At 42.0% G+C, this 27,578-nt stretch overlaps 1 protein-coding gene across 5 annotated transcripts in view; it reads right to left on the bottom strand.

Moving 5' to 3' along the window:
- Positions 1 to 5,372: 5,372 nt before the first annotated feature.
- The window catches only part of LOC136748123 (furin-1), an 89,540-nt gene continuing 67,334 nt past the window's right edge, over positions 5,373 to 27,578 (bottom strand). For all 5 annotated transcript variants that reach the window (XM_066701612.1, XM_066701609.1, XM_066701611.1 and 2 more), the window contains exons 7-16: positions 23,405 to 23,493; positions 20,090 to 20,262; positions 18,121 to 18,333; positions 15,732 to 15,832; positions 15,331 to 15,434; positions 14,801 to 14,918; positions 13,325 to 13,504; positions 13,010 to 13,134; positions 10,302 to 10,424; positions 5,373 to 6,351 (exon numbers count right to left, since the gene is read on the bottom strand). In XM_066701612.1, coding sequence (XP_066557709.1) covers positions 5,741 to 6,351; positions 10,302 to 10,424; positions 13,010 to 13,134; positions 13,325 to 13,504; positions 14,801 to 14,918; positions 15,331 to 15,434; positions 15,732 to 15,832; positions 18,121 to 18,333; positions 20,090 to 20,262; positions 23,405 to 23,493 — 1,837 coding nt within the window. In that variant the 3' untranslated portion in view covers positions 5,373 to 5,740. The remainder of the gene's footprint in view (positions 6,352 to 10,301; positions 10,425 to 13,009; positions 13,135 to 13,324; positions 13,505 to 14,800; positions 14,919 to 15,330; positions 15,435 to 15,731; positions 15,833 to 18,120; positions 18,334 to 20,089; positions 20,263 to 23,404; positions 23,494 to 27,578) is intronic.

The raw sequence follows: 27,578 nt of genomic DNA, 5'->3' as shown, positions 1-27,578 counted from the left end.
AGTTTGAATCTGCAAGCAGTTGCAAAGATTACCAACATTTTTTTAATCCACACAATTTTCTTCCTGTTTGATAGTCTGACGAACAGGCCTTAAATACAATATATAGATATTCAGATCTAAACTTTATCCCCATTTGAAGGGTGTCTGGTGTGCTCTTTTTGAAGCACTTGCTCCTCAGTTTACTTTGAATGAAGGCACTGTTCCAAAGGCACCATTTAACTTAAATTCTTTGTGTAAATGCATTTAAAAAACATTAATATTCTATTACAATTTATTTTAGTTGTTAAAATGAAAGATTCCATATGATCAATCAAAGTAATGCATTGACAACTGCATAGAATACTTTCAGACCAGTAGCTGTAGCCCAGGATTGAAAGGAAGACAATCAATATAGTGAATGATGGGAAAATGAATGCATTAACATTAGCTCAAACAGACACAGTAAAACACTGAATGGATCAAAGGCCAGACTAGACATGAAAGGATTGATCACCTACAGAGAAAATGGTCTTGAGGAATCTATGGATAACATGCTCTTAAAGTATATTAAACATACAGACCGGTATTTGCCAGTTTGCTGGCATTGTCCTGCAGTCTCCAGCAATTAGAGATTAATCTACAACACACTGCTGGGAGAAAGCCAGAAGCAGCAGTAGGAGTAGCAATTAAAATTCTACAGATAGCAATTAGGTTTATTTGGTTATTATCTTCTCTGTAGTTCTCCACCTAGTTTTATCCAGAAGATGAATACAGTAAAAATAATTTGCATTTGTCCTTAATGATAGTCAGTGTCCTTTCAGTCCCTTAAATTACAGAAATATAAATCTAAATAAATACATAACTAAACAATTTAATCAATCTGATTTGATAGAGAAATAGCACACTTTGGAATTCCAATTGATCAAATGGTCATTTAAAAGGGATGTGCAATGCAGAACAGCCGTTTATAAAGATTTGAATCACTAGTTAGAAGGGGCTCTGGGTTGTTATTCTGTTTTAACAGTCAGTTGGATTATTAAAAAAACAATTCTAGAATGATAAAGAATGCAAATTCATTAATTAAATACCACCCATCAAAAAAAAATCTAAAGCTGTACAACAGATTAAAGCTTTCTCAATGCATGCTGGGGGCTAGAACAGGGTCCAGTGACAACCCAATATCACAAGGGGAATCCCAGTTATACAGGGCCTTTAGTCTTCTCCCTTAATCTTTGAAAAAAATATACAAAAAGGTTTCTTAAAATGTCCCCCATGGCCACATGATATATATCTTGCACAATATATTGGAATTAATTTTGAATTTGCAGTGTAATGTGAAAATTTTAACTTTCTTTCATTGTACACATGTTAACATTATTTCTCTATACAGCAGGAATAAAGGAAGACTAATGCTGTAACCTGAACATGGGAATTTAAACTATGGGTTTCAAAGAATCCTGTAGTGACCGATTGATAAAACTGTCTGCAGTGCTCCCTGGTGGAAGGAGTTATTCATTAAAGATTCATCTTCAACACTTACTCCATTTAAATCCAAGGATTTAAAATGTATAGTTTACAAATACAAATGAATAAATGACACACGTTTAAGTTTGCATAGATTTTTTTTTTTAATATTTTTAAATTTGACTTAGAATCTATTTTATCAGCATATCGACATCAATTAAATAAAAAGGAAAATAAAAACAAGCAAAATAACTTTTAAATTACAAGAAAAATGACTGTGCACCATTTATATAGTACAAAAATAGGCCTTGTTTTTTAATTATTATTATTTTTTCCATTTCAGGCAGTCATACACAATTATATTAAAATAAATCACCATTGCTAATGTATGGCAACAAAGTCTGCCAAACCTCACCGGGAGAGAACGAGAAGATGGACAGATTGTTAAAGAGCCGGGCAGAGGGAGGCCCAGTGAGGTCCAATAGGCTGCTGTGCGCAGTTTACCCAACCCTGACAGGGGAGACTTCCAGATGGGCTCGATGAGAGACAGACACAGACATGTACAGCCCTTTAGTTTTCCAAATACATTACCTGTGGGGGGGGGGGGGGGTCTCGGTCTGTGAGGATGATGCGCGTCTATGTACAGCACACTGCTGCTGCGAGAGCCATCATTAGTCTCACACAGAAAACCACTGCCAATCCTCATCAGTGCGAGATCCCACCCTAATGGGAGACGAGACATTCTTGTAAAAATGCTCTGCGATGCCCCGCTGCCATCCCAAGAGTGTAGTGATGAGATGGCAGCAAGAGCACCCCTCCACACTGCATGGAGAATGGAGGCTATTGGAGGCCTTTCAGATTGTTTTGGTTTTTGTAAACACATTTGGAGAGAGGAAGAAAAAAACTAAACAAAAAAACAACTGGACTATTAATTTCAACTAATCCAATATGCTGCATGTTGCCGTGTCTTCGATGTCATCACATTACCAGAGAAACAGTCTAAAGTACTCGCACCCTTTCTCTGAAACAATATGATTCAGAGATTAGTTTAATACAGATTGTCCATTAAACTATACTTGGCGATATCTTTTCAGAGTCTATTAGAGACTGTTTCAATTTAGAGAAAAATAAAAGTTCCAGCCAATTCACCTCGGGTAAGATGGAAGACGTGCAAACATTAGACTACCATTCTATCAATTTCTATGGATTGGTAGTCAGACGGTTACACACCATTCCATGTCTTAGCTCAGTTCACTCAATGAATATAGTTTAAGGGTCAATATTAAGCTCTGTGAAATTGCTGAACAATGAAGTTAAAAATATCTTTGGAAATTGGCAGACATTCTGAAGGAATAGTAAAGCGTGTGTATATTCATGACTGTGTAGGAATTTGCAAGTGCATGAAGATTGCACCTTTCAAAACCATGACCGTAAATTCTTGCCACAAATGTGGAACTTGCTTCTTGTGAAAGCTAGTATTAAGAATTCACACAAATTGTGGATGTAGTGGAGCTCAGTGCTTTCAGCTATAACAGGCTGGATCAGCAGACCATCTGTTTGTGTGTTGGGGGTGGGGATAAATAAGTGAGGTGACACTGAGGCAAGAAAAACAATTGCATTGTTCACAACTAATTCCCCCCCTCATCCCTCCACCACAGCACCCTGAGTCCACTCGGCCCAGATCACAATGGGTTTATGCAATCTGATTAATGACATGCAGACATGTGTTTAAGCGAAGTTGATGGCTATTTTATGCACCCATTTGATTACACAAGATTGACAGTTTAGGACAGCCACCATCACGACTCCCATGAATTCTTTACTGCGCGGCATGAATCACTGCACCTTTCATTACTGCGAATTGCAGCACGGGCTGGGGATGACCAGAGGAGCTGGAGAGAGGAGAGATAGAGCACTGAGTGTGCGGGCAAGTGACAGCCTGGGCCGCCTGTCACATTGAGAGAATGCCAAAGAGTGACACTGGTAAAATAACGGGGGGCAGGACAGTACTCGGCTTGGGCTTCCAGCGAGAGAATAGACACAGGCCGAGCAGACTTCCCCCAAAATCACAGCAATAGCCAGGCAGCCAGGAAAATTGAAACCCTCGCTACCTTCCCTCATACTCTGCAAACAAGATTTCAACTACATACATTTTTCATTAGGGCGATAAGAATACAAATTCAAAACACCACTCTGAATGAAACCACTTGTCAACGGTTTCAGTACACATTTTATAGTTTCAACTTCCTTGTAAATGGCGAGACTGTGGTCATTTTATAAACTCTATACATTTTATTCTTGCTCAAAAGAGAGCTCTTCAAAGCCAAATGGCAGTATTAAAATCTGATCTAATATATATATATATATATATATATTTCAGCTCTTAAAATTATACCATGAACTGTAGAAGGAAAAAAAAAAAAAAAAAGCACAAGCCATGAACAAAACCTACGTATAGAACCAAGGGACTCGAGCACATGGCCACGAATCTTGCCCATAAGATATGAATGCTTTCTGCAGTATGTTCCACTTATTGCACACACATAATACAACCCATTTCAAAAGGGCAACAACCCACAAGGTAAAAAGCGAGAGAGAAATGGCACTCCCGTCTCTGACTGGCTCAAAGGACAAACGAGAAGATTGTCAGAGACTCAGAGTGCACACTGCCGTACTGTCACAGAGCACGGTGAAAAGTCGCCTGAAGATTGCCACCGTGAGTGTTATTGTAATTGCTCTGCAGTGCATGAAATCCACTTTATTGAACCTCAGTCACTCCGGCGCTGTTCAGTGTTGTCCGTTTGAAACCTTCCTTCCCCCCACACTCAAATGGCATGCACACTGGTTAAAATAACACATGTCCTTCAGACTCCCCTAAACACCTATAACCCCGCACACCAGCCTTGACAACCGATAAGGGTGACCCTGGTATTGCACGCCTGAACAAAGCTTCAACTAAATGCTCAACTAAACCATCACGGAGAATACCCACAGTCCATCAGTGATTTCAAATCACAACTCTGCTGTCCTGAACAGACGCAGAGCTAGCATCTGTCAGGCCAGACAGTGCGTCACATCGCACTGCAATCAAGCCTCAGCCCTTTCACTAGGGAAGGGGTGGGGGGGGGGAAAACAAAACAATCTAATTTCAAAAGCAGCAGTAACCTTTTCTGGCCCCTTTTCTCTGGAAGCCAATGAATAGTAAGGGCTCGATTCCTTTAGCTCTTGCTAGGATGGCACTGAGACCCTGACACCGGTATTCAACGTGGTTCCCCTGATGGAGACGTGTGAGCGTGTGTGGTCACTGCAGTTTATAGTTAGTAATGCTGACTTCATGAGATTGTTTCTTAATGTGCACGCTGTGGAATAGGAGTGATGAAGTAGCTTGAATAATAAAGTGAAGCCGACCTGGGGATTTGGGAGTGCTGAACATGGGCCAACACTGCCTTTTCACTCACACCTTGGACTGAAGTTGGTGAGCACCCAGTATTAGGAGAGAATAAATTATAAATTATCCTTCACACAAATGGGTGACTGCAGCAGTTTTCTCTTAGATGTACAAGGGGAGGTGTTTTATTATTATTATTTTTTTTTTGGTAAAATCACCTAGATGAGCTGCGATCTAATTCTCTGTGGAGAGAGCAAACTAAATCAAGCTGCTATCAGGAAGGTACACAGTGCAGTCGAGTACACAATCCCTGTGCTGTGATTGAAGCAGTATGGGCAGGCAAAGCAGAATAAATGAGGATTAGATGTTGAGGATGAGGACTTGTCATTGCCTGCCCATCCTGTGACCACCTTCTGCTTTACCAGCTTTACTTTTAATCACATAAGTGTGCAGTGCTCAAAGTACAGCGAGGCATCACCTGCACAGCTCCAAAGGAAAAGGAAAGAAAATACAGAGAGGAGAAAAAAAATGAAAATAAAAATAAAAAGGAAACCATAATAATTTATGTTTATTTTGCAAATAAATTTTAGTTGTGGATAACCTAGGTACTCAGACATCCTTTAGCATATCTGACAAAAACCTGTTGATACCCGAGATGTGAAAAGAGACTGGGAGAGAAGAAACTCCAACACCTTCTGAAGAAAGTGCTCCCCCCCCTCCCTGTCCCTACCCCCAGTATGATCTGAAAAAAGACACTGAGCACAATAACATAAATGTGCGACTCCCCAAGTCAGAGAACACGTGAACACTCCCACCAGGTCACCAAGAAAAACAGGAACACAGATGATTAAAAAGGTCCATCGGAGAAAGGGGGTCGAGGTGAGGTGCGGCGCTGTGAGTGGAGGCGGGTTAAAGAGCACTTTGCGTTTTGATGAAGGCAGTCCTCTCGCTGTGGCCGTCGAACTCCTCATTTTCCGACTCCGAGTTACCGCCATCCTCCCTCCACACCGAGGGGATTCCCTTGTAGGAGATCACCCTTCCCCGGCCGATGCCGAACCCTACGCGGATGCCCCCCACAGACTCCAGCGTGTGCAGTTTGGTCTGTCCACTACAGGGGGTGCTGCCAGAGCGCAGCTGCAAAAGCATGAAGACTCCCACGAAGGTGGCGACTATGAAGGCACAGCTGAGCACTGCCACGGTTACGGGCATTGCCGAGCTCTCGGGTTCACTGCGGTCGCGCTCCGAGGTGGTGCTGCTGGGGGACTCACGGATCTGGTTCTGGTGCAGGCAGATGTGAGAGACAGGGTCCAGGTGGTTGCGTGGTGGGCAGGACAGGCAGTCAGAGGAGCCCAGGCCTGTACAGGTCAGGCAGGAGGGGTGGCAGGGCAGGCAGGAGGGAACGATGGGGGGCTCCACCCAGTTCTCCAAAGGGTAGTCCGACTGTTGAGACCCAGGGGTGAAGCCGGCCGGGCACTCCGTCACACAGTCCTGCTGGTACAGGTAGTAGCCAGAGTTGCACTCTGCAGAGAGAGAAACACACACAAGAGGATGACTGCAGCGGGACAACTAGAGTCAGAGACAACTTCCCAGACAATGAGAGCAATGGTGAGAGTGGGTGAGTGCAAGGGTGAGGGGTGCGGGGGAACAGCAGGGATGAGGGTGATGAAGGTCTATAATGAGATTTGTAAAAAAAATATATATACCGTGCCTGAGCTAAATTTGATGTACAAAAACAATCGGAGTTCATTTCAAAAGCACAGTATGATTACAGGAACAAGAAACGGTTCGAGAACTCTCTTGACTATCACCCTTGTTGTTCCCCTGAGAAGCAGTAGCTTTCTTTTCTGGTTCAATCTCCCTTTGATTGGCTTCTAGAGGAAAGAGCAAACTTGCTGAACAGATCTGGAAATATTTTCCTTTGTAATAAAACCATAATTGTGTACTGTGGACACATCAGTTTTAAATTAGAAAAGGAGAGAATTGAAAGGAAAGTACTAGAAGACCAAAAAGAAAGCTGGGCTGTTACAAAGGGTGGGTGCAGGGGGTGGGAGAAAGTAGAAAAATATACACCTATAAAAATAATAAAACCAAGGTATTTCAGAGGGACTCTTAATTTCTTCCTTGCATTGCTTATCTTACCACATAATAATGAGTCTCATTGAAAAATCAATGGGATTGGCATATTTTAACAATTACAAACTTGTAGATGACTTATTGCATGTTAAAAAATTATGGACTTCACTAAAAACGTGCCAGTGTGTGATAACAGGCAATGCTCTTCCAAGATTTTAAGAAGGCATTAATAATTCAAGCTTAATTTATATTGCTGCCCCAGGGGTAAAGCAAAGCACTGCTGTATCAGCTATTACACCATTTTAATGAGAAAAATGTTTTCCTTTTAGTGAAATTATCCACAAATATTACTAAACTGCGATAAATAACAGCAAGTAGATAATCTCCTGCAACCTCCTAATGCCTTCGGGAACAGCAGGAAGACAAACAAAAACATCTCTTCATAATTGCAAAATTCAGAGAGATTTTAACGACTAAGACGTATAATACTTTTTAAGTCAACAGCAAATTAATAAAATAAATTGTATTTACAGACTGTGCACTACACTATGAGCGCTTTAATGAGTTTTCTTGATTGTTTGGTAAAGCTGATGCAGCACTGTATTATTCCTTCCAGTCAAGCACACTCAAAAGAGAAAGGGACAATTTATTATTATTTATGCATTCAGAAGATGAGCGGCAGCAAGTCAATTACAATTTTATCGCCAACACACAATGCCTTTTATTATAATTATTAATGCCACCCTATTTATTTTTATTGTCGCTGACATCTTTATGGGTTCATTTTATTACAGAGAATATCCAAGATTTATTGTTGTTTCACTGTCATACAAATTAAACAACCCTTTGACATTGTGCTGTGTAGTGTCTCCCCTGGAGAAACTGTCCAGTCATAGCATTTTACTTCACATTGCTTTCCCACTCAATATGGTTTATCTATGAGCTTCTTAAGCCGAGTGCTGATGCGACCGATTCCTGATTATCTGCTCACATAAGACTGGCCGAGGAAAATGGGTTAGTGGAACTGTTCCTTCCCCTAGAGAGCGAGTCCATGGCAAGGACAAACTCCACCACCGAGAGTACATTGCACTTCTCTGCCCGGATGAATTCAGTCTGAATAAATGTGTTTTTCCTTTTGAAAAAACTCGGAGATGTGTGGTGTCCATCCATAAACCACTAAAACGTGCATATATGCATTTAAGGAATAAGGAGACTCGGACAATGAGTTCACGCATATTTTTGTAAGCAGAGAAGGAAAATGAGGAAAACAAGTGGCAAAATAAATAAAAAAGGAACACGGTCATGGTCTATCACATAAAGAGATGAGCAATAAAGCTGGTTATTCCCCTGCAGAGCTGTATATTAGAGGCAGTAATTGCTCTACAGATGCATGAAGTAAAAGACAGGTGGAGGTCACGGTAGAAATGATCTGGGCTCGTACTGAAGAAAATGTCATGGTTGCTGTTATTTTCTCCCTGTGAAGGAGAGAGGTGGTGGTGGGGGATTGTGAGCTGTCCTTTACCCCCGTCAGAGCTGGAGATTGGAGGGAGGACGGTGACAGCTCCCTATCCCCTGCAGAGCTGCCGAGCCCAGCACAGCTCCCCAGCCGCGCGGCTCCGCTAATAAAAGCTGCCAGTCATCCAGACAGGCCTGGCAGCCCGTCTCCAGCGCTGAATTATTAATCCCATTTTAAACGGCCCTGAATGAGCTGCACACGGATCTCCCCCCAGGTACCAATTCACCACCACCTCTACCGCCACCGCCGCTGCTGCTCTGGCTATGGGAGGGGGGCTTATTTCAGCAGGTCTCCAAGACCACCAAAATTCACTTTACACAAGCAGTTCAGAGAAACAACAGATTGAGCTATAGTGGGATGAGGGTGGACAGGGGGAGGAGGAAAAATGAAATTGAATGAAAAATTAAATTCAATTCAAAAATGAAGGTACGGCGCTAGAAGGGGAGTGATGAGGAATTTGAACTAGGTAATTGTTGCTGATAAAATAAGCGTGAACTTGCCCCCACACTAAGTGCAGTGCTTAACGCTGGCTCGCTCAGTCTACCTTGGGGGGAAGAGTAACACTGAACATATTGTGGTGTTTGCTAGTTGCATATTTGCAAACAAAGGCCGGAAAAGACTGGTAAACTGCAGGAATATATGTTATACTGCCAAAGACCTGGCTAAGCCGTAAACACCCTATACAGTCAGTGTGTCAACAGCCTTCGCCTGGCCTCACGTCCAATAACAAACAAGAATACTGCACAATCACCACAGTGTCCGTATCAATCTGCAGCTGGACAGTGTCACAGAGGGCAAAACTAACAAGCCAGGTAGGGAGGTGGTAGGCTCTGCACATCCACAGATCCTACTGGCTGTTAAATGCCAGGTTTGTAGTGTTCCTTTTTTTTTTTTTCCTCAACAGATGCATTTATTTCAATGTTAATTTACTTTATTTTAGTTCACAAACTGTTAAAGGTCTATTTTTACTTTATTGTATTATGCATTTTATTTTGCTGTGCATTTGTTGTATGTTTACCACTCTTTAAAGCACTCTGTGGCTACCCTGCGAAGGGTGCTATACAAATACAAATTGATTTGATTGATGTAGTCATACCAATTCTGACCGAAACCTCACCTGCCCCTGTCTTGAACAGACAAGTCACAGAGACGCACTCGGGGTGCTAAAATACAGCCACACATCACAAGCCCCAGTGCCCCTCCACCCTGTTGTAACGGGCATTTCCATTTGACACCACCCATCACCTCAACCACCGACAGGTGCACATGCCAGGTGTGCGGTGCAGACATGCTCACTCTCAGCACTGCCTCCAGGAAGTTGTCTGTATTCTTGAAGCCACCACCAACACCACTACTAAATACCTGCTGCTCCTGGTATTCTCCGAGTCATCGCACCCAGCCACACAAGCTCAGGGCTGCCGCTGAGCTCTGACCAGAGTCTATAGCCTCACATCAGCCTACTGCTCACATGTGCCACGCTACACAGCATGTTGTTAAAGCACATTAGGAGCCGGTTCATATCTTTCTATTGTAAGTCATACCCAGTGCTTAGATGCATGAAATCAACCTGCTCTAAACCTAAAGATCTCCTCCAGACTCCATAGGGTTATAGTTCTCTCTGCCCTGCACTCCAGGGCTGAAAAGATCAAAGCTTCAAATGTGGGAACTACAAAAATGATAAATCCATGATTAATATGATTAAGTGGAGAGACTTAAAAATGAGAAGTGCTTGAAATACCAAGATTGTGCTATGCATCAAAGTCTGCATATACCAGTTACAGGCAATAAAATGAAGCGTCTTCACAGTTCACCTGTGACATTGATTATATTACCAAATGGTGCCTGCAGGGGTCACAGTCTCCCCACTGTTTCAATACCTACCTATACAGATCTGCTCCATGTTGAAGGTTTTGCAGCTGCCATTAGCAGACTGGCTATAGTCGAGCCTGGAGACATTGCCTGGGCCAGTGCCATACAGAACCAAGGTGAACTGGGTCAGTGTGCCTGACGAGGAAGAGAGAAGAAGACACAATGAGCCCACCAGTGCTGCCACCTGCAGGGAACAGAGCCACTCATGGAGGTCGCTGGGGGCATGACCTTGACTGACCGGTGCAAGGACTACCCCCTCACCGTGAATCACTGCGAGAGTGTCTTCACACTGAAAATTCAAGAATTGGCTCGGGAACAAAATACTACACGTGAAAGACTTCATTTAGTATGTTAATCAATTATAATTTAATCTGAGGTAATTATAAAAAATGCCTAGTTTCATTTATAAATTAGTTATTTAAAATCCATCATCTTCAAATCCAATTTCTTTTCCATTATGAATGAATTTTTAGACGTATTATAAATAGTAAACTTTTAATATACCCAAATGCAGTCAGTTTATAATAAGACGTGTATTGTTATTTATTTGTACATGTAAGAATGGTTAGTAATAGTCCAAGACTATGACAGGACCTGCGGGGCTCTGTGACAATTGCAGGGCTGAATGTTGCCCTGGGCTCCTGCATAACCCGAGTCAAAATCTCATGGCTCCATTTCCTAATTGGAGCAGCTGTTCTATATACACGCTTATTTCAGGATGATTTGAATTATTTGTTGCCTCTCAGGCATGTGTCCTGTGTGTTTATTTGTTTCAGATAACAAGCCTTGAGCAGTACAGCCTCTTGCGAAATAAAGTGAAATAAAATATAGGCATTGCAATTGTTTGCCCTGGTCGAATTTACCTCTCACATACATACTGCAAGCATTTCCCTTTTATGCACGGCTCTTGTGAACAGTGCCTTCAGATTCTACAGTTGGTAAGTCGGGACGTAGATAAACTTCCACTAATAAAACCCTCTTGTTATCTTTATTTCCACTATAAACACACCACAGCCACCAACAATGCACTCCTGAAATAAAATCAGTGCAGTAATCATTCTTATGGAGTTGTAATCTCTTTGGTAAAACTCACTTAATTACAAAGAGGCGTAAAATATTTTTTGTGGTCAGAAGAGCCCTTTATTAATAATGTTAGGCATAATGCATTGTTAGAGTCCTACTTTATCAATAAGCCATTGTGCTACTGATACAGCCAATAGGACCTGTGCTGCTCACAAACACCCCCCCAGGATACGATAATGATCATAGTCTCAGACCAGTTAGTGATTATTTTGCTACACATGACACAGTATGGTACAACAGTAAAACCTTTCCAACTCTTAGAGTTTGGATTAGAGAAGAGTTTTCATATAAATGTTGAAAACTGATTTATGATGGAAAAACCAAAGATGGATTTTTATAGGATGGCTACTATAACTCAATATGAAAATAAATTAACAGATTTCAAAAATAATGATTGATCTGGTAAATAATTGCTAAATATGTGAAATAAATTGCTAAATAAGTACTATATTAGACATTCATGTGAAGTTAATGCCACCCGAGCTAATCCATTTTCAAATTTTCAGGGGAACACGTCTTCAGTGATGCTTGATGAAGTGAGGGCACATACCTTTCAGGACAAAGGGAGAGCATCACCTAGCACCCTCAGGAGGGAGCCAGGGACGTTTAACTATAGCTAGGGCCCTGCAATTCACACTACTAAATTTCTTAGGCTGCACTTCATTCAAGGTGGTCATGTAGTCTGCTTAAATAAACCACTTAGCGAATGAACTTCGCTCAATTCCTTTAATCATTTCAATTAGTCACATTGATTAAGTGGTGGCAGCTACGGACGTTTATTTTAAGGGAAAAGCATAATTTTATTACTAATAATCGGTCTTAAATATAATATAAGAATGTGTAAATTTTAATGTTGTTTCAGATTACTGGTATGATCGCAATTTGTCAGTCAGAGACAAAAACAGCGACTTACAGCAATTCTCCCATATTCTGAAAGGAATTGTTCTATTTTGTGAATTAAAAGCCTGGGCTCATGCTACAGAGAAAACTGTCCCTTCGCCAGCTCAGCTCTCCTTGGCATTCCCCCATTCGCAGATCTGCTGTGACCCCAGATTTACTGCCTGCCCAGCCGCTGTGGCTGGGGGCTGGATGATAAACGGGGATGACAGCAGACTAGGAATTCTCTGCCGGAAATTTAATTAAGCTGATTTACAGAGAGGCATATGAAGAAAAAAAAAAAAAAGGGCAATGATTTAGTAGCAGTGAAAAGAAAAAAATAACAGAAAAAAGCATTCTCTTAATCAAAAAACTGTGCTACTGTAATTCATTTCCTGTCCAGTCCTAGAGCCACAACCACTAAAGCAAAACAGTGTCCACATGCTGGTGGCCAGTTGCATAAAACAAAAAGTAAAATATCCCCTTCAGCATGCCTGGACTTTGAGGGTGATGCACAAAAACCCCTGACACATTGAAGTCAATAAGCTACTAAGAGGAAAAGTAATTGATAACTTTTATTAGTATTAAGTTAAATTCATTTGGCCACTGATCTACATGAACTACACAATACTACATGCCGAGAAATGGTCACCCCAATGCATCATCTCAGACACCTACAACACTGTGCTAGTCTCCCGGCTCGAACTGCCAGAGATCCCCATCTCCACACCCCTCAGCTGCACCCTGTCCTGAAGGCTTACCATAGTCACTGGCTCCAGACGTATTCTCGATCTCCAGTGTCCACTCCCCACGGGGGTCTTCATCCCAGGAGTGGGTTGTCATAAAGGCCCAGTCATTGAAGCCCTCAGAGGAATAATCGTGAGGCCTAGGAGCAGAAGAAGAGAGACTGATTTAACCTTTATACTTCTCTTCAGGATAGAAGAGCTTTAAAACCAAAACATTCCTCACAGGGGATTAGTGTCCTTTTCTTCAGCCTTACCTGCAGATCTTGCATTTGCAGCCGCATGTTAACTGTATATACATTTGTTAGATTATAAATATTAAAGGACCTGCACCTAGGAGCCAGAAGCGTCGAACGAGTTCCTCTGGGGCTGATCAGGTAAATGGCCAGGTTTCCACGGCGATTGTAGGACAAGGTGAGTCGAGCCTGAGCGTGCTCCAGAGAGTTCACGTACTCTGGCTTTCCAATGCATGCGTCTACAGTCTTGGAGATCACAAGGTGGCTCCCAATATTCCTGCAGAAAAGGGAGTTACATTTATTTCTTCACCCTTTACTTCAAAGACTACACTAGAACAATAAAAAAAGAACAAACATCATTAAAAAGAGAATTATAAATCGAGACTTCAGATGAGTGTTGCAAATCCTGAACACTCAGCCATTCATTTCCTCTGGAGGACAATGACCCAAAGCAGCTGTGTGCTTCCTGTTGGACATTCTGTGGGGAAACTGAATATTTCATATACCCGGGTCTTAACCTCCCTGCCTGGTTCTGCTGATAAAGACTCTCTCTGGGCTGGGGGCAGGATTAACCTGCTCTGGCCCTGTGCTGCGCCGATGCCCCTCAGAACAGAAAAGTAAAGGGCTCTGTAAACTCTCTCTCCAAATCCTCTAAGAAGATTACTGCAGTCCACAACATTTCATTCGAGGTGGGGGAGGTTAACAGCCTTATTGCCAAGCTCCGGCTCCACCAGTCACTCTTGCTGCCCAACTCAAAAGAAAAACAGCAGGAAACACGACTGCACAACACTCTGGGGGACAGAAAAAGAAAAGCACAAAACCAAAACCAAAAACACACTGCTTGAGAGAAACAAGAAGTCTCTGTTAGGTCTGCACTAACTATTCATTCCCATTATATCATCTCCACACGCTCTTTGGACACATCATGACCGTAAACCTGGTTTCCTATTAAAATGGCCGATTGGACAAATCTCAGAGTAGAGCTCAGTTCCTGCAACACCCAATAAAGTGTTTTTATTGTGCGAGGCCCTGGGCAACTCTGATGTCAGACAGTAGTGACCCAGGCAGACGGGTCAGTCAGTAGGTGCCTGGCTCTACCCTGCCTGACACCCGCACAGAGGGCTGAGGACAGCGTGGGGAGTGTGTATGCTGGGGCTCATCTGTGGGTAATCACTTTGTCAATGCAGGCTCCAGGCGCAAAGGTTTTTATTTTTTCTCCCTTCCCTGCACATCAAAAACAGCTTTGTGACACAATCAGCTTGCAGCTGCATGCTTAGATTGGAAATGTAACGCACGATCAACTGGGGGCTTCACAGTGGTGCTACTGGCAACCCAACTTGACATTTCTCATTACGGAGTTGTGGAAAAAATATATATGAGATCAAATATTTGATCCCTTTATGTATTTTGAGGGAGCAGCACATGCATACGCTTGTGTTCATATTTACACAACACAGTGTCGGGGTGGTTTGATTTCCTTTATCCAATATGATGGTTTGTTGCTGGTATTATTGCCTGCAATGCAGTCAATTTATCTTGTATACCCACATAGTAAAAAAAAAAAAAAACTCACCTGGGCTGTGACACCATGGTGTGAACACACATCTGCTGTGGCCCCACATTGGTCCAGTTTTTGGCCAGAGAAACCATGGCACTGGCCTCTAGTAGCCCATAACCATAAGAGTGGCTAACTGTTAAAAGAGGAGAGAACATGCATTAATTAATATCGAACAGAACAGGTACAATTCTTGGACATTACGCTTCTCAATGTATTATCCTACTTTTCCATAAAACAGGGAAAAAAGGTATACAAAATTAACCAAACATTATTTTCAGATTTACTGGAGCCATTTCATTGCTCTATAATCTAAAGTTTACACCGCTTGGAAGCACACAGTTATAGATGAAAAAAATAAAATCAATTGATACTGAAAAACTGTAGGCCAAAAACAAGCCATTTTAAAGTTTCCGATCTTGTTACAGTGTAAAAGGATGGGATGAACAGAAGCATGATACCACTTTTGGCACATTCTCCCATTTAAGATGCAGTCACTTTTTGCAACAGAGGAGGTAAGAGGCTTGAGGTGTGAGAGGGTAGGGTACCTTTGCGGCCAACACCATTGGTTTTCCAGTCGTCGGTGTTCAGGTGGGCCGTGTGGGAGGTCCTCACCACCAAGTGCTGCATGTCCCTCCAGGTCAGATTTTTACTACAGGGGAAACCAGAGCAAAACTGGGGTCACACACCACAGGAACCAGAGACAGCACTGCCATTACACTACAGATATAAATATAGAACACAGCTCTCAGATGTACTGTGCTCTTGATTACAGTGGAGAGAAGTTCTGATTAATTATTTTGTTTGAATGAATAATTCAGTAGTATTCAAGCAGACCAGCTCTGAGCAGGAGGGAAGTAGAAATAGAGATGCACCCCGACTGCATGTTCGCAAGGCACCCCTGGGAAGACGGCAGGACACTGCTGAAACACACAGCTCTATTACTCACTTGGCCTCGAGGGCGAGGGCGATGATCCCGGCTGCCAGAGGCGCGGAGGCAGAGGTCCCAGTGTGGGAGTCCGTACACTTCTGCCGGAGGTCTGTGGTGACCTGAAAAGAGAGAGTGGGATCAGTCACAACTCTCTTTGTAGCAGTGGTACAGAGGGAGGGGTCGTAGGGGCATATTCATGAGTTCGTGTTGAAATTTGATTTTCAGAGCGCTTTGGAAATACAGTTGTCATACTCGGAGTAAGGGGGGGGATAAAAAACAAAAACAAAACATTGAACAGTGGGGGGGGGGGGGGGAAGGGGAGACAACACTCATGAAACCAAATGTCAAATGAGGCAGGTTAACCAAGACGGGCATGAGTGTGTGAGGCTAAGTGTAAAGAATTGCTGTGTGTGAGAGTGACAGTGCAGGAGAAGATGACAGTGAGAGAAGATGGGATTTCAGCAGTGCGTTGTTCCAGATTTAAAAAGCGGGCAACAGAGACCAGGGGAGAGGCACAGCTCGTCTTTCACAGCTCTGAGAGCATGACAATCCTGCAGGCTTCATCACTGCTGGCAGAAAAGTGCACCAGAAATTATAAATTAGAAAATAAATACGATGATTCATGTTGACTGAATAAATCCAAGACCTGCCAAGCTTATTTCTGTGTACATGTTTTAAGAAAGTACCAAAAGCACCAGTTTGAGTAAACAAAAACAAATTAACAAAAAGCAGGAGATTAAAGCAAATCTGAAATATTGAATGATATACTTCAAATTTCCACTGCTTATCTTTTACATATAGTAACTATTAAAATTATAATTAATCTCACATACAGATCCAAAATGTAATATTCTGTAATTATAGTCACTGGGTATTTAAAATAATTACAAATTGAATTAGATGGAAATGGAGAGTTGAGTTATTTATACTTGAAATGAAAAAAAAGCTCTCTCTAAATAAATAAATAAATGAACAGTCCTGTTTCCACAGCACCCCCCTGAAGTTTGCTGCTGAATTATAAGATGGGTCAGATTTGCATTTCTGTCCCCTCCAGCCACTCAGAAGTGACCTGTCAATCACAGTGAAGGCCTGCTGGTAATCCATTCACACCAGGAATGGTAAAGCATCTCAACGTGCTCCTGCAGATAAGCAGCGAGAGTTGCAGCGGGGCGTCACTGCCTGCTGTCCAGCAGCGCCCAGGTCCAGTTTTTAATATTCATGGCTCATCAGAGCAGAGGACTGCAGCTCCAGCAAGGGATTCTCAAACCTGAGCCTCCATGTGCAGCCAAAGGTAAAGACACACATACATGTACAGGTAGGGACCTAGACACACAGAGAGATTTTCCCAGATAACGGGTGTTTGTTAAATTTAAAAAGATCTTCAATAGGTGCTCTACGGATTAAAATAGAGAGATGATTACATTTTTTTAGGGGGGTGGTGTAAGTGGGAGATTAGTAACCATATTGCGCTACAGGTTTAGATTTCCATTAGCAATTCAGAACAAACCCTTATGAAGTGGAGATTTACATGCATGAGCAGAGGGAAGCTGACAAAAATAAATCCAAAAGCAACTGCAAATCTCCTCCCTGGCCCTGGTTTTGGGAGTGTTTCCCTGCAGTGGCAGAATCTCTTCACCCAGAACACCTGAGACTGAAATCTCTGCTGTCAGCAAGAAGGAGTACCGCAGCCCACTGGTGGGGAACCTGATTGGTATTCACTGCATCCACACCCCTGGCCACGGGCTCTGACCCCGGCTCAGCACAAATCCCCGCGGCCGTGTTCTGAATCCACAGGAAGTGCTACCGTCTTTTCAGCACTAATCTCATTCGACACACGTGGGCCTTAAATATGAATGTCTTGAAACTTGAGGTCACTCATTCACTCCCCAGACCCACAGGGCTGCTGATAGGTCCAGGACCCCCCACTGTTGGCTATACTAGTGACTTGTGTACTATTCCACAGGGGAGACATGGGCCGACCTGGAGGGGCAAGGGAGTGCGGTGTGAGGGACAGAGATTGGGGGGAGGGTTTCGCCAATTGAAATTCATCTCCATTGGCACTAGTCCAGGGACAACAACATAGGCAGGCGTAATATATAATGAGGTATAGATAATTACATTAATTAAATATTATATTCGCGTAGGCAAGGAAAGCAAAGCTGTCCCATAGGGGAAAACTCACACCTCCGGGGTGGATAAGTAACTGATTGAAATCACCGATCAACTTAAACTGGTTTAAAATTAGAGATCAAAGGCCATGACTGATTTTAAGCTGCCTGTATACATCAGCAAGGCCTCACCACAAAAGCCAGGGGCAAGTATTGCTGTCCTTGATTGGTGACAGACCCTTTTCCACACGGTATGTTCTCGGATTGAGTTCTGGCCCGGTCTCGACGCCTGCACTCACAATTTGTTTCTCATTGATGCCGCCGCTGCTGTAGGTGGTGGCGAGGGTCGAGGAGCAGGCCTCGCTGTACCAGGGCACGTTGCCATACTGCGTGGTGCTGCTGATGGACAGGGTGTAAATGCTGTTGGTGTAGCCATCGCAGTTGCAGCTGTCTTTCTCACGGCCGCCGTTCCCCGATGCCCAGACGAAGATTGAGCCCAGCCCCCCTCGACCCTGAACAGAGAGGCAAAACAGTCAGCGCTGAAGCAGGCTCCAAAGGGCACATTCTCACAAACGCAGCCTTTTATTGAAACATGTCTACCAGACTCGGCTTTACAGAACAATAACCGATTGAGTGTTTGTAGTTGTAGATCATTTCCAAAATTTACACACCTGTCTGTGTGTTTACACCCATTTGTACTGTCTGTTTGCATAGGCAGACACTTGAATGCATGAACAGTCTCTTTTGAAAGCAGAACACAATGCCTCTTCTCCAGGGCAATAGAAACACGGCTCGCCTCTAAGTTTCTATTCTCCTCTTTCAGCGCATTGATAAGTCTCGTACTCGTGTGCTCTTTCAACATCATTTGCCTGTGTATGTGCACTCATTATACCGAAGCTCTCGTCCATTTTAAAAATATTGAAATAGGAGAAATCCATTCTTTCAACTTCGAACAGCAAAGAACTCATGCATAAACAATTTGAAGAGGACAGCATCTGAGAGATGTAATTCGATAGCCCTCACCACTTTATTTAAAAAACACCTTTATTTCAAATAAAATGTATTCTGCTGTGATGGAAATATACTGACATTCAAATTTAATTCCGAAAAGGTCCTTTTGGTATTCCAATAATTAGTTGTAGAGTCATACTATCGTAGTACTGTAACAGTTAATTGTCTTGCACCTTTTAGTAATTATAAATGCTTAATTTGCATACCTTTCCCCACACTGTATAATATCTTTGCAAGGCTCTGTATTCCAGCTTTGGCATTTAGCCAACCATACTGCTCAAACTGTATGTACAAGGCTGAGAGAAGCTAGAATTAAAGCCTGATTTTAAGTACAAATCAAGTCCAAATAGGGGATTTAAAACTAAAGACTGATTGGCTTGACCAAGGCCAAACTGCTAGCACTGCACTTAATGTCTATAGATTTCAATTAATGAAGTCTCAGGGAAAGCATTGGGAAGGTCTAAATGAGCTTTAATATGAAACCAACCAGGTAGATATCCATCACATTCAAATAACTAAGGTCACAAACCTGCATTTTATACCAAACTTGTGCATGGAGAATGTGATCAGGTTTACTATACTGCAATTGGTGGTATGAACTTTATTTACCAAATATTGCATATATCTCGGTACAACTGAAATTCAAAGCCATTTCCATGAATAACAAATCTGTTATCACCAGGGGTAAGTTGACACTAAAAGAGCAGGAAATCAGAGTTAAGTCAAACAATGAGAGGCAATCTGCCAACACACTGGCTTACCTCTCATTGTGTTGCATCTGAGCACTGGCTTAGGCAGAACAGACAAGAAGCAGAGGCGGTTGTTCAAAACAAAAGACCTTTTGAAATATCATTTTCAGTTAGTCTGAATCTAAAAATGTTAAATATGTTTTTCTAAATTATTCCTCACTGCTGATTTGTCATGGCTCTTTAAATGTTCCCTTGTGCAGGACCAGGTGCCGATACAGTTTGATATCTGCATTAGGACCGACTTCCCTGGCGTTCCTTTATCTTCAGTGTAGGGGATGTGTCAGGTTTATTTGAAGTCATCAAATGTTAGGCTTAATTTTTAATTTTACAGGATTTGTTAGTTCTTAAGTGTATTGGAATATTTTAAATGCATGACTCCTTTCTCATTCTCCTCTCGCACTAGGTGAATGTGTATATATATAAGCACAAAACATAATATCAGAAAGGAAGCATCCTCTGTAAGCCCCATCAATGCAGTGTAGGTTGACAAGGAAAGATAAAGGCTCACCTCAGTGACTCCACGTTTAAATGCCTCCTTGGCCAATTTGGCTGGGCCATCCACAGTCTTCCCATCATCCTCCGGGCCCCAGCTGGCACTGTAGATGTCAATGTGCTGAGGATTGAGCCCCAGGGACTTGGCCTCCACTGCGTCGGTCACCTCGCCGTCCAGCATGCGCACACCTGAAGGTCACAGCACAGTACGTCAGAGCGAGACCACACGGTCTCTGCACAGTCCCACCCACCAACCCACACTTGCTTGGAAAAAGGCTTTTCCAAACAGTGTCTCATCAAATCCCTCATTTAATGTAATGGGAAATCACGGAAGGTCACCACATTTGGCTTGGGTTTTATTGAGTCATAGAACGAAGCAGAACACAAAGTACAGTACAGTACAGTCTAGAAATCTACAAGTTTGTATCACTTTTAAATGGACAGGATTTAAAGTAACGTTTCACAGGACTACAGAAAAATACTGCTAATTAGCCTTCTAGAGCATCAGGGTATACCCCCTGGCAAACTGTTTAGTCAAACAACTGAAGGTTTAAATAAATACACTCAAACTGATTGTGCTATAAAGAAAACACAGCTGGCTATTGTAATAAGTCCTTTTCTTTTCCTCATCCAACACGCAGAAACAAGAGGGCAGGTTCATTTAACAAGGTGCTCGTAAAAGGACTGAGAATAATCATCACAGGTTTTCCATGACAACATGCAGACAGATGCTATACAGGTGCAGTGGGAGACTTGTTATCAAATGCTTCAGCACCCCCCCAAAGGCAAAATACATCAGTTCAGATAATAGCCGTGCAACTCAGGAATGATTTTAAATATATAATGATAGCTGCTGTAGAATAAAAGAAAATTTTCACTAAGCTGCAGCTGTTGGCTGTGCAGAGATCTCTAACTTACAAGCTCCCCCTCGCTCTCCCTCTCCAGACTAACAGTCTGAGAGACTCAGGGGGATGAAAGTTATACATTTAAAAAAAAAAAAAAAAAAAGTATAAATGCCCGAGGAATGTTCCAAAGAAAAACAAAATCCCGGTAGAGTAGAAGTACAAGAACACCAAGTGTGTTTATATATACATACAAACATATACACATTTTAATATTGATCTTGAATCAATCAATATGTCAGATCAAGACTGCTCGTTTAGACACACTGCTCTATGCTAAGAAAGCTGTGAAATTCAGAGCTGCAATTTGTTATGCAAACTTGTCTCACTCTGATGGTGAACTACACCGTACTCAATGCAGCCCTCTGGTGGGGGGAAAACAAACTAAAGGACCTCAAAGTTTAAAATAAATAAAACCTTTAAGCCTATGACATACCAAAGAGAGATACAAGGCCGAATGATACAAGCCAATGCTTCCAGGCTCTCAGAACATATTTAAATGTAGACCTAAAGTCTCAGGCTGCCAAAACTCTACTGAGAAAGCCTGTTAAAATAATGTCCATTATTGGGCTTGCAGTTTTCTCCCAGAGATGCTGGTTCAGCAGGGAGACAGAACGGGGGTCTAGCTCTGAAAGCTCTGATCTGGGAAGATTATGGCACTAGAGAAGATATGCCAGGAGCAGTAAGAGGCATGGGGAAGTCAGGGGCGTGGGGTGGACAAAAAGTTAGCAAGCAAAGAAGTCATCCAACAACAACAAATATATAGTGTTAGAAAGACATATTGATGTTTCTGGATTAGACAAATCCTCGGAAGAATAATCTTAAAACCCTGGACCAAATCTATTCTAATTAAAGAAACCATGATTAAAAAGGGTTTACAATCAGTATTTTTTTTCAGTGCAATACAAGGTTGTGCTGTCCTCCTCCCTGTCCAGTCCTCCATGACTGCCTGTATCACACTGCTGGAGGTGCCTGGGAGGAACTTCACAGCTCTTTGGAAAGCCTGCCGAGATCTCCCCTGGGCCAGGAGCTGAAGCTGTGGTAAGCATGGTTGCTGAGCACACACTGCTTCTCATTAAGGGTCTAATTATCACAGTCTCCATTACAGGGAAATGAGGTCATGTCTGTCTCCTTCAGAAGTTTTACTGTATTGTTTGTAGCAAAAATGAGAGGAAAAAAATCTCTGCATGTTTCTGGATGAGCACTCAGAGAGAGGTTGGTACCCCTTTATGGTGCCACACGTGGGAGATAACCTTGAGATGTGAAGGCATTATATACCACCATGTGCCAAAAAGTCAAACTAAAAACGTATGGACTATAATAGGTTTTATGCCGACTCTGAAATGTGATGCATTAGCGTTCTGAACACAGACCTGGCCTGGATTATATAGATTGTAAAACTGCTCATCTCTTTGGGGGATAGAGGCAGAACATTTTAGATGTACAATATATCTGATATCATGGAATAAAAGGATATGGGTCACCTTTATTATTGGCTCAATATTGTGCTTTACCACTGGCATTGATAATAGTTCAAAGACAATGTGGAAAGGTAAAACCATGAATAGGGATGAGCTGGTTACACCCAGTATTGACAAGATAACAGAACGGAGAGCCTTCTGTTACAGCAGGACAATCCCATGCGTGTTTGTATGCTGGAGACAGACAGCCTCCCTCAACATCCATCAATATGATATGGAGTCCAAAGCCCGATGAATGAAGACTAGAACAGCTCTCATTGTTACTCTTTGGTGCTGCTAATACCACAACTTCATTGAAAACAAGAGCTCTGACTCTTTAGACCAGCAGCTTGTGTTGAGCAACACTATTCTTAACTTCAGAACAGGAGGGAAGGAGATTGTATTTCTGCTATTCAGGCCTCAACAATTGAGAGGATTTAACAGAAATCCCTACATATGTATACATATAAACACACAGAAAACTAATGCAATAAAAAGTATATTGAAAAAGACAAATGTGTTGCTGCTAGAGCTAATTAAAAGGATTACACATGCTTATGTTGAAATCTTTTGGCTCAGAAGGTTTTGCTATATAGCCTGTGATTATTATGCACTTGGTTCCCTATGCTAAATCCATCAGGTCTTCACGTTTTAGTTTTTTTTCCCCCCAGTTTAAGGGTGAGAAATATTTAACTAATTGAATGTAATGGGGAAAGGGAGACCTCTAATGTACATTATGCAGAATATTGAATCATAGAGCGTAGGGTTTTCAATTGTTTTGCCTTTGGATACAGTTACTAGGCACCATGAGCAAGGTCAAACATTTGAATGCGCCTACTCTGTCGGTTTTCAGATTTTATTCAAAATGTAGGTGAGCGTAGATTCAAATTCTAGCATTTCACAGAGGAGACATTGGTAGCACACCAGAGAGTATTTGTCCATTTCTCTACCTCTGACCACTGCACTCACCTCCGATTTTAGCATTGTAGGCCACGCCCACTCCACATATTCCATTGTTAGCAACTGCGGCCACCTCCCCAGCGCAGCGCGTCCCGTGCCTGAACACAGAAAATGACAAAATGGCAAATTTAACAGCTGGCCTCTGTGAGTATTGTGCTGCTGGAACAAGTGCAATAAATAAGGGCAGGACTCACCTGGTAGCCATCAGATCCAAGGTTAATCCAATAATCTCACCGTATGTTAATCCATGACATATGGCCAAGGATTTACAATTTAAACTACGGAAACGCAGTACATAGCAAAGATTATGATACAGGAGTATCTTACACACCATTTGTGCCTTAACAGGAATGACCTTGAGGGTGTTTTGCTGCTGTTTACAATTTCAGTGAAGCAAGAGAAAATGGGCTAACATGGTACGATCACACAAGGGAAATCACATAAGATTTACTCAGACCTTTTTATTCATATTTTGCTTATGTAGTTGTATTTCTCCTTCCCCTCCTCCCCACAGCTGGAGGCCCTGGGGGGAACTGTAGAAACAGCAGGCTGATGATCACATTCCTATAAAGTTAATTCTCCCAGCAAGTCACCTGTGCCTTGGCAGCCTGCTGTAAGATCAGGGCCCTGAACTGCTTGGCAAGGGGATCAAAAAGGCCTCTGAATCATCACTAATGAAGAACAGGATCCATTAACATCAGTGGTACACAAGTCTATGCCTCCTGGGCTGCGAGGGCTGGTTGTGTTAAGTCTCTATTATAAACCAGCAACAGCTGACCTAGGAAAAGTATGAATTGATTCAATTGAGTACAGCCAAAGGACCCGGGGACTGGGGTCGCACACCCCCATGGATGGTGCGGTGCGTATACATATTCACTGGGCTGTGCTGATGGACAACGAGGCTCCTAATGAAACATTCCACAGTGTTTTAAAACTAGTATTGGTCATGTGGTGTTAAAACAGTACAGACTAAGATACAGTCCAGCACTACACAATAAGCAGACAGGAAAGTGATTCACATGCTTGACGCATCTGGTTCAGTTTTTCAGAAATGAATTATCTTTGAGGAGGTTGCCGATCTAATAACCTGTAGATAATATGAAAAACTCAACCAGCGCTAAAATCTACTTCTTGCGGCCAACAATTTCCTTTCACGGACACTGACTTTGATTACCAATACACCAGGAAACAAGACAGACATGGGTGAAATTGTGCTTTTTTCATATACCTTTGACAAGACTACTATGTTGGGGTCCTTTCCACAAATACGCCAAGGTCTTAATGACTGGAACAATGCAAGTGGATAAAATTTTACTCTAGAAGGAAATGTGCTCTTCCTGCAGCCCCCCACAGCTGCCATTTCCTTGTAGTCACACACCCTACTACACCTACGCACTATTAAATATGCAAAACCACTGTGACCAGAGGAAACAAACTGCATTTTAAACCACTTTTTACAATCATGTGGGTCAGAATAGTGGAAGATAAATTGTATTGTTTTTAGAGACAACACAAATTAAGTGCCAATAGTAAAACATAATAAAAAATAATCTTTACAAGAGCCTTTTATCAAACAAAAACCTAAGCATTATGTCATAACATACTGACTTCAAGTAACATCTTCACTCTACTGAGTGAGCTGTGCGCATCTGCAGACCACCCAGAATGAGGGGCAAAGAAAATGCTTAGTTGTGTCTAGTTGCGTGAGAACTGCAAAGGAGATCTTGACAGTGATATAGACGTACCTTCTCAGACATTTGGGAGATAATACAGGGCAGGCCTTTACCCGTAAAAAGCCCTGTTTGAGAACTGCTCCATTCAAAATGTACTAGATTTTTAATCCATTCTCCCCCAGCAACTCACAACCGTAACCGACATCCTAATTATGCCCAGACGCCTGGGACTGTTCGGCCGGTCTGAATCACATAGTGAGTGCAAACAGCCAGCCTCACACAGAGGGCAATGCTCAGTTTCCCTCCACTAAGGCTAGGCTAGCAGATAAACCCCAAAAGAGGAAAGCTCCCATACATTGTTTATTTTTAAACACTGGTTTAGTCCAGTTCCGTAATCAAGACATTAATACTGTTCACACTTTGGAAGATTAAGTGGTCTGTGTATTCTGACAATAAGTAACCGACCACTTGAGCAGTCATATGGTTCTAGTTTCAAAAGCACACAGACTAAACAATATTTAACTCAGTCTGACATTTTTAACAGGCTTTCAATAGCAACTTTTAGGCTATAAATTCAACCCTTGAAGTTCATAAAGCAGGAGTATTCTAATCCTCCCTTAGTCACCCTGGAAGTTATCACTGTTACCAAACATGGAAAACATTTTGCTGTGGAGAATTTTTTTTTTTTATTATTTAAGTAGAGATGGAAAAAAAGTGATGTTCCTTTGGTGAGGTACAAGTTTCAGAGGGGCAAGGGCTCCACTGCAGAGACAGGCACACACTCCCACAATGCACTTCACCTGCCACTACCGACAAGACTATCTACAGGGGATACAGAGTGTAAAGTCACTAGTAGTCGGGGCTCTGGACTCCAGAGCAGAAAGTCGTGGATTCAGTCCCAGGTGGGGAGTAATGATCTTGTTCCCTTGAGCAAAGTACTTTATCTAGGTTGCTCCTGAAAAACCCAGCTATATAAATGGGTAATTTTATGTAAAAGTATTGTGATATATTGTAACTGCTGTAAGTCACCCCTGATAAGGGCATCTGCTAAGAAATATTATAATAGTTTAGGTCATAATAAAAATGTGAAATACTAAGAAGCTGGGAAACCATTCCTTTTCTATGACAAAAAATGTGTTGCAGCCCATCCTTTGGGAAAAATATTCTGAAATTATACAAAGATTTCTCTACAAAGAGGCGCATGGCTGACTTCCCTTTTAAGCAGGATACAGCTAGAACAGCCCTGCAGAAAAGCAGTGGTGGAATGTTCTTAAATTTCAGAATTTAGATTGTAATATCTCTGAATAAAACAAAAGCAGTCCTGTATTAGGTAGCCCATGAATGATCCCATTCAGCAGTTTCTTTATGTTTGGTTTAATCTTGCAACTGTACAGACTGAAGATAATGGTTGAAGTCATCTTGCTTCAATGTCTCGGATTATGCTTTTATAGCAGAATAAGCATACAGTACATTTAAATCCTGAAGATGGCTACACTTTACACAATTCCTAAATGGGCAGGCCATGAGCATGTCAAAGTCTAGCATTAAAATAGCAACATAACGTTTGGAGAGGAAAAAAAGGCCCATATCGAGATTAATACTGTCCTTGGCTTATGATGTGAACTGCGCTACACAGGGGACTAACATGTAATCAGGCAGATGCATCTCCTGGGGTCAGAGCTAAACTACAACCTAGACCATCAGAGATGACATGAAGGAAAGCAGTGATTTGATCCTCTCTGCCACCTTGACATTGATATACAAGATTTGTTGACCGTTTCGGATGCTCATAACAGGACACTGGGATCTCCGCATTTAAAGCAAGACATTTTTATCTTTTCAATTAGCAGGATGTTGGCAAGAACTGATTTATTTATAAAAAATAAAAATAAAAAAAAAGCTTGTTTACCATCCCAGCTGCTGAACACAGCTGTACTGCAAGACGATCAAATGTGTTGCTCTAACTGTACGCAGAACGGCCTGTACAAAGACGAGCCCAGCTGCCAATCACTCACTATGATTATCCCCCACAGTGCAGCAAGGTGAATACATGTCTCATATCCGTTTGCTTATAATTAATGTATATTTCAAGATACTTTAATATCTCCTTGGCATGCCTCACAAAACCTCAGATGGGTTGGGTCTCTCAGAGGCTAAATGTTTTGAACCATTACCAAATAAGAAATAAAAAAGGTCATCAATACAATGTTCAAATTAAATTCTAGTATTTTCAAAATAAGTACGATTTTCTGCATATGGGGCTGGAAGAGAAACTATGAATTAAATGCACCTTAAAAACTCTAGATACATAGCTGTAGTGGGTGCTGCTTTATCCAAATTAGCACTTGAAAGGATTTGGCTCATTAGTTACTTTATAAGCCTATAAGTGACTAAATATTTTGCTAATTTTTGGCTAATCATGCCGCAGGCTGATGGTTGAGCAATTTTAAAAAGACTAACTCAAGGAGGAAGGAGTACAAAATTGGAAATGCCTATCCTAACCTGGCAAT

The sequence above is a fragment of the Amia ocellicauda genome, chromosome 4 (assembly GCF_036373705.1).
Source record: "Amia ocellicauda isolate fAmiCal2 chromosome 4, fAmiCal2.hap1, whole genome shotgun sequence".
Lineage (NCBI taxonomy): Eukaryota > Metazoa > Chordata > Actinopteri > Amiiformes > Amiidae > Amia > Amia ocellicauda.
The sequence above is the reverse complement of the archived record's forward strand: the minus strand, read 5'-3'. Positions and strand labels throughout refer to the sequence as shown.